Raw genomic sequence first — 7,882 nt, forward strand, 5'->3', positions numbered from 1 at the left:
CCGTCGAGAACAGACCAAGGCAACGAAAGACGAACCCCCAAAATACCGCTATATCCGGACAGATTGTGCTCTCAGTGTGTATACCGACGCAACGAGTAACCGATGTGCAAACAATTTCGTGGTGTTTAGTTTGACATTCGTCTAAGTGCGTGAAACGTTGAAAATATACATAATTCAAAAACAGAACCCTCAAATTCGAACCCTAAAACCGACTATTGGAAGCGATCGCAAAATTTAAGTTTCTTCCGCGCTCGACAGTCGACGGTGATAGTAACGGAATTGCAGAGGAGGAAAAGCGTGTAGTGAAAGAGCAATTTTCCACCCCACGACTTCAGCAACACAAACCGTTCGCCCTAATCGACCGTGCCTGTTTCGCCCCTTCCACCGCACTGCATTTTGCGCAATTGTGAAAGTACTTGAATTCCGGTGGAAGTCTAGCTGGTGAAAGAGAGCAGTCGCGTGCAGCGAAAAAAACAGCCCACAGACTCGCAGCTCGTGACCACTGACTACTAGGCGGGCGTACATGCTACTTACACAGACATTCGTGTGGTGATTGATCGAGCGTGGTGTGCAGATCGAGCAGAAGTGAAAGGGTTACTAGAGGCAACGGAAGCGGGCGCCAGGCGCAAACCGCGACCGAGAGTCGGTGTAGTTGTGCCCTGCCGTACGTGCGAAACGTGGAGAAAATCCCAGCGCATTCACCTAAGCGACGTGAGAAACCATTCCTTCACCTCCCCAACGGGAGGGAAGACGCGGACTTGTGCGACGAATGAACTTTTGGTACTCTGCGGAGAGGTTTTTTTGGAGGCGCACAGCGTGAGGACGTGATCGGGTAGTGTGGTGATCTTTCTAATTTTGCCGAATCGAACGACGATCACCGAGACCGGAAAGCCTAACTAGCGGGTGTAAACCCACGACGACTCAGGAACGTGGCAAAACCCTGGAACGAGTCTTCGATGAATCCAGCAAACGTACCAAATACGACCCTCAAAAAGTTAAATCTGATCTGTAACCAATAAATCTTCACGACAGACTGGAAGAGAGCTAGAGATAAGCGAAGCCTAAGAGGAAGGAAAAGCACACATAAATACGTTTTAAATTATTTGATAAAAACAGTAGACGAAACGGACAGAGTGATAATTGAAAAAGCTGGCTGTGCAGAAAAATTGTCCAATTTTTCCTCCCTCCGCACTTTGCGCCAACGACGTCTTTTGGCGTACAATTTTACTGTAAATAGCGAGTGAGTCACCATCTCACCAACTCAACAACGAACGGACTTTAGCACCAAGTGCCAATTGCCGCGTGGAACGGATCGATACGATCCGTAAGCACAACAAAAAAGAGGCAAAACGAAAGCAACGGTGCCTAATAGTGTCTAGTGTACCGTAGCGAGCCTTTGGCGCATACACACACCACAAGCCGCCTTCCCCTCGAATCCAACCGTCCTACGGTGTGACAAAAGGTAAAGGAAAGCGAAACGGTGACAAAACTCGCCACTACCTCCGAGAGGAAGCCATATTAGCCATATTAGTGAGGTGGAAGAAAGTACGCGTTTGAGGCAGCGAGCTCTAGCAAAGGCAGGAAAAAGAAACAGAGACGCTGTACCGAATCCGATTGTAGCACATACAACACAACTACACAGGTAGTCAATATGTCCAACATGCTGCAGATAGCGCCAGAGGCGATGGAGAAGGAGCCGGTAACGGTGATCCCGGCCGCCGCCAGCAACGAAACGAAGATAGAGTTGACGTCCACCACCGCCACCAGCAGTCCAACGTCGACGACGACCGAGGTCGTGTCGGTGAGAACGATGATCGAAACGGCCACCATGACCGACGGCGATCAGGAGGAAGGTCTGGAAAGTGAAAGCGTCGGCACGGCGACAGAAGCGGTGGAGGCTGAGATGAAGTTGTCGGTAAGCGTCAAGGAATCGGTAGAAGCCGAAGAAGAACCGGACACGCTGTCCCCGCTGATGACGGACAACCATACGTTCCTGCAGCATCAGGAGTTATTGCGGGAGGAACCGCTAGCCCAGGACGAGCAGCTGGGTGACGAACCGGGCAGCAGTAGTAGCAGTCCACAGCACTACCATCGCCACCATCATCACCACGGGCATGGCGTTGAAGAGGTGCACGACTACGGTATCTACGACGACGACGAGCAGGTGGACGATGACGCCGATGACGACGATGATGACATCGAGGACGATGAGGACGAGATGTTCATGCGCGACGATCACGCCAGTGGCATCACACCGGAACCCAACATGAAGCACTCGGACACGAAGGACTCGATCAGCTCGATCGACAGTGATGTTTCGCTGTCGTACGATCGACGTAGTGTCGCTGAACAGCTTGCCCGTCGGCAGAATGATCAAGAGGACACCGGTACCGGTTCGTCCGACGACGCGGCGAAGGATTCGGGCTGCGAAATCACAAAACAAATGGGTACGGGTGCGGGAGAGGAACCGGAACCAGGCACCGAGACCGGTGCGCATGACGACACTGAAGAGGACACTTTCGAGATCCCAGATGATGAGGCATGCGAGAAGATCGTCGAGCAGGTGGAGTTCTACTTTTCCAACGAAAACATCCTGAAGGATGCGTTCCTACTGAAGCACGTGCGTCGCAACAAGGAAGGCTTTGTGAGCCTAAAGCTGGTGTCGAGCTTCAAGCGCGTTCGCCAGTTGACCAAGGACTGGCGTGTGGTCGGAAACGCCATCAAGCGCAAGAGCACCAAGATCGAGGTCAACGATCTCGGCACCAAGATACGGCGGATGGATGCACTTCCGGAGCACGACGAAACGACGCCATCGCGTACGGTGGTTGCTACTGGACTTCCGTACGACAAGTATACCGTGGAGAAGGTGTCCGAGCTGTTCTCCAAATGTGGTGAGATCTCGTTGATTCGTGTGCTCCGTCCCGGTGGGCCAATTCCGGCAGACGTGCGGCAGTTTATCAACAAGCATCCCGAGCTGCAGCAGAACGAGTGCGCACTGGTGGAGTTCACCGAATCGGCATCGGCACGTCGTGCCCAGGCGTTGACGGAGTTCGTCGTACTGGAGCTGGTCGCCCCGAAGAAGAAGACGGGCAAGAAGGCCACCAACGTGACGAAGTTTGTGGAGAGCTACAAGTTTGCGGCTAATCATGACATCGAGCGAAGTCGTGGCGGAGAAGGCTTTGACCGTTTTAAGATGCGCCGCGGATCATCTGGATTTTATCCGCGCGCCACCGATATGCTGGTTAGTCCGATCTATCAGCAGCAGCCGCTGCAACCGTTGCCGATGCACCACCACGGTCACCACCATCATCACGCACACCAGGTACTGCCGATGATGACAGCTCCGATGCAGACACCGATGCAGGCGCACCACACGGATCCACACCAACAGCAGTCGCCCCCGATGGCACCGCAGTACATGGTGCAGACTGGTCAGTCACGCAAATACTCCTTCGGTAACGAGCAGTACGAATGCTTCCAGCCCCAGCAACCGCAACAGCAGCGTCGTTCCAGTGCGTACTCACTTGGATCCGAGGCGTCGCGTAAGTTCTCGAACTGCTCCGAGGGCTACTCGAGCTGCGGTGAGATGTCGCGGCGTACGTCGGCCTGCTCCTCGGAGGCCATGTCTCGCCGAACGTCCGCATGCTCATCGGAGATGCCCTCGTCTCGGCGTTCGTCCAACTGCTCCGACTTCTGCTCGTGCAACGCACGTCGCATCTCCCAGTGTTCGAGCGATCTGATGTTCCGCCGGATGTCCCAGTGCTCTCAGAACGAAGTCCACACGGGTCAGCGCAAGTACTCGGTTGGTTCGAGTTACGACCGAAAGTACGCCAACTCGCCAACCGATCTGCTTCAACAGCAGCAGCAGCAACAACAGCAGGTGCAACAGCAGGGTCATCTGCTCCAGCGGCGCATCTCGATGGACTCGACCGGGCCGCAGTACGACCGCAAGTTCTCATCCGGATCGATCACCGGCTACCATACGGATAGCCCTAACATTTCGCCCCGTAAGTACTCCTCAACGGGCGGTGGCTTCGATCCGCTCCGGAAGCTGTCCAACGGTTCGGACCAGTACTACAACGGTCGCAAGATCTCCACCGATTCCGGGTACGACCGGCGAATCTCGATCGGATCGGAATGCTCCGGACCGAGGTCCCGTGCCGGTAGCATCCTCTGCAGTCACGTCAACGCTGGCAACACTGTCCTGCCGACGACGGTCAGCGAAGCTGTCGTGCGCACACCGATCGGACCGGATGGAAGCAAGGGTTTCGGGACACGCACCCGACGCATTGGGCAGATCGTTCCGCCGGCCTAAGTCCCGCGGGAGGTACACGAGCATGTTCACAAGCGCTACCAACTGCCCTTCCCGACAACTTTCCGACAACTCAACATCGCCGCAACTCACTTTATGCAGTATTTTCGAGGTTTTCGTACATTTCGTTCGTAAGTTCTGAGAGGTAGACTTATGTGATTCATTTATATATATATATATGTATAGGTAGGATATCTGGAACGTCAAACATGTGGTGACACCACCCGTACTGGTGACTTTCACTTGTACCAGCCGAATGACCTAGATTAGATACCATCCCCTCCCTCCTCCCAACTTGGCATCCCAACGGTTCTCAGTTAGATTCCTTTCGGTGACTGGAAGCCTGACTTAACTCCACACCGCACAGTTCCAGCTCGTACGTACACGGCGACCCCTTACTTAAACATCACGTGCGAGAACTCCAAGCCTGCTGATATTGCGCAAGCGAAAGGGATGCCGAACGGTGCGTGCTGCTACGCCACGATCGCGACAAAATCTCTAGAGTTCGTATGCCGACGCGTCGATGCGACGTGCGCAGACAGTCTGGCGCGAACGTGTGTGAGGTGACGCACCGCCTCCACCACCACCACCACCACCACCACCACCACCGGTTCCATCAACATCTGGTACTAAAACTCGCGATCACACCATCGCGCAAGTACCGAAGGGAGGTTGTTTTCGCAAACTCCCCAGCTCAGATCTTGATGATGAATGGGGCGCAGCTCGAGACACTGCACTGCGAGCCAATATGCCAAGTACCACCACTACCACCATCGGAACGCGAATTGTGTGCGTCGCGTCGACGGACTTTCGACGGACGGGTGGTTCTCGTCCGAGAGGGAAGGACCTCGCCGAGAGAGAAAGAGAGAGAGAAAAAGAAAGATTTCATTGAACTTATTTTAAGGTTTGGAACCGCGCTAAACTGGTTCTTGCCTGGCTTGGCAAAATGGTGATGCTGCGGGTGTTTGCGGCGACGGTGGTGCGACGAATCACTGTCACTTTTGCAGGGCCGAGGGTGACCACCCACACCGTCCACGGTTCCGCGAACCGTCTCTACACTGTGATCTGTGCGGCGTGGAAGAGTTTTAGCAGTTAGATTGAGATTGGACCCAGCACATACACCCAGTCAAAACAGATCTATTTATTTCCCTCCTGACACACACAACCATCCAACGCGCGTTGTACGGCAACGCACCAGAGCGCCAGAAAAAAAAAACCTGAACCTTGTCTCGCGTGACTCTGCGCCATGTGTTTGCGTTGTGCGCGGGGTGGTTTATTTATTCAGTTGGCGTTAATTTTTTGTGCTTCAAGTCTCCTTTCCTTTGCCTTACGAGAATGCTTAACTTCTCGCGAACCTCGCCCGGTCCTTCCCGGGTGTAGCGTGTAACGCCAATGTTGAAATTTGTTTCCCCTTGTTTTGTTTCAATTCTTACGTTATCCCGTTAAGGGGCTAGGGTTATTTTAGGTTATTTTAGTAACAGCTCAATCGATAAGCTTGGTGAATTTTTACGACCTCGAGTGGTAAATGTGAACAATAGTCTTAGGCTTAGTGTAGGAAACAAACAAGCAATCGAATTATGAACAAAACATTGTTTACTGAATGACGTCCGCGCAGTTTGTGGGAGGATTAAATTTAAACTAATTTTAGCAGTTCCGATAAGAAGAAAAACGAACGGTTTAACCGAACGAACCACGAAGGAAGTGATGTGTTACTCCTAACCTTGTCCAGGGGATGGACATGTCCCAACATAGCCAACAATGATTACAGTGTGATCTGTCAGTGGATCGGTCAAGTTCCGCTCGGCCGACCACGACCAGTTAGTTCCCACAATTGGGCAGATGTGAAAGCCCCCGGGGGTCGGTCGCCGAGCATGGGGACAGCGTGATTGTGGTCTGTTTCTTTCTTTAACCCAACACCCAAAGGTAAAGCTTATTCCCCAGTTAGACCTTGACCTAAATAGTTGGTGTAAGGTGTGTTACTTTCGGTGCAGCACGAATGCTGTTTCGAGGAAATACCTGTCGAACCAGTCCGGGCCAGATCAGGTGTGGTAGTTGTGGTAGTAAACCTTTTATCTTCACCACATACTCACACTGTCGAGAGGCAAGGATGCTGTAGGCATTTATGTCCCTAAAATGTTGATTACTTAACCGATACTCGGTTGCCTTCATATGGGTAGCGAGAAACGCAAGTCTAAGAGATACCAAGTCTTCATATCCTCCGATCAAACAGTGTTTCCCGAACGTCGGTGCAGTCATTAATGGAATTGGACGAAAGGAAAGCCTTTCTCCCAAAATCAAGCGAATCCCGGCCGCGTGAGGCATGATTTGATCGACTGCACACTGCAGTTTCGTAACGGGCTCGGCGGTAACGGGCTGCTCGAACCTTATTTCTTCAGCAGCCCCGTTTTATCCGCTTATTTTTTCCCCATTCACGGTAGACTAAATTTCCGCCATGGTCGTTGAAATTACCACGAGGAATTGGCGCCGCTGCCGGGCGATTAGCCGAAACCTGTGTAGCCCAAGAAAAAAGGGGCAAGAAACCGCACACAACAAACGAACCGGTTCGTTAGATTCGTTAAATTTTCATTGCGCCCATGGCTCGACGCGTGTGCGATGGTGCGGAAAATGCCACGTTTCCGGAGCGAGGTGCGAGGTGGCGCGAGCCGGAGGGAAAATGAAAAATCGGTTCCGGAGACGCAGACGCGAACGACACCAACGGATCCCGGAGTTTTGCTCAAAAACCGCGCATAGGAAGTGAAATTGCACCGCGTGCACCAGCCTACCGATCGGTTTATTTTTTACCCCTCGCTTTGTTAGTTGGTGGCGGGAAAAGTGAAAAAGATTAACGACCGCATTTCACCAAGCACTGGCTCCGTCGAGCGCAAGCGAAAAGAAATGAAACTGGAATGAAATGGTAGCCGAACTCGAACGATGGTGGTCTAGTTGTTCCGGACCCCAAAGCCGCTGGCGTTCGGGGCTGCAAACAATAGGCTAGTTGATGTTTGGGAGGTATTTTTCCCTTTTTTTTTCTTTGACCCTCCGTCCAAAGGGAAAGGCTTGATAGTACCGAAGGTGCATTCATTGTTGAACAAGGTAAAAGCAGGCAGACGTTTGTATGTAGAGTACACGGTAGCGTGTCGTCAAAACCATCGTCTAGGTTATGTGCACTATCGGTAGGATTTTCGTGCAACCGCGTGAAACCATCTTCCGGGGGTGGGGTGGCAGCCATTATGGCAACTGATGATACCGCTTCCTCCTGCGCCCCCGGAATACATGGGGCAGCCATCATTTTGGCAAACGATCAAGTGAAGTGTTCACGTTGTAGGCTTTCGGTTCGTTAGCGTCGCTAATAGCTCCATTTTTTATCTGAAACAGGGCTGTTGTGGCGGCTCAACTAAGGCCAACATGCCAACGCCACCATCGTTCGAGACTAGCCAGCTATCGTGTGATAAAAACAATAATTACTACTACCACAAACGGGGAATTTGCACGTTTCGTGACTAATACGCACTGGCGGCATGGTCCGTGGCGTTATGGAGCAGCTTCCATGTAGCACAAAATTATCGATAG

General features: G+C 52.4%; 1 protein-coding gene across 1 annotated transcript; it reads left to right on the forward strand.

The window, feature by feature from the left end:
• Positions 1-1,651: 1,651 nt before the first annotated feature.
• LOC131293868 (uncharacterized) lies at positions 1,652-4,315 on the forward strand. Its single transcript, XM_058321917.1, has one exon. The coding sequence runs from the start codon at positions 1,652-1,654 to the stop codon at positions 4,313-4,315; it is 2,664 nt and encodes an 887-aa protein (XP_058177900.1).
• Positions 4,316-7,882: the final 3,567 nt, after the last annotated feature.

This window comes from Anopheles ziemanni, chromosome 2 (genome assembly GCF_943734765.1).
Source record: "Anopheles ziemanni chromosome 2, idAnoZiCoDA_A2_x.2, whole genome shotgun sequence".
Taxonomy (NCBI): domain Eukaryota; kingdom Metazoa; phylum Arthropoda; class Insecta; order Diptera; family Culicidae; genus Anopheles; species Anopheles ziemanni.

What these genes read in the sequence shown, in the direction of transcription:
- LOC131293868 (XM_058321917.1), top strand. Translation starts at nt 1,652, where the DNA reads ATGTCCAACATGCTGCAGATAGCGCCAGAGGCGATGGAGAAGGAGCCG.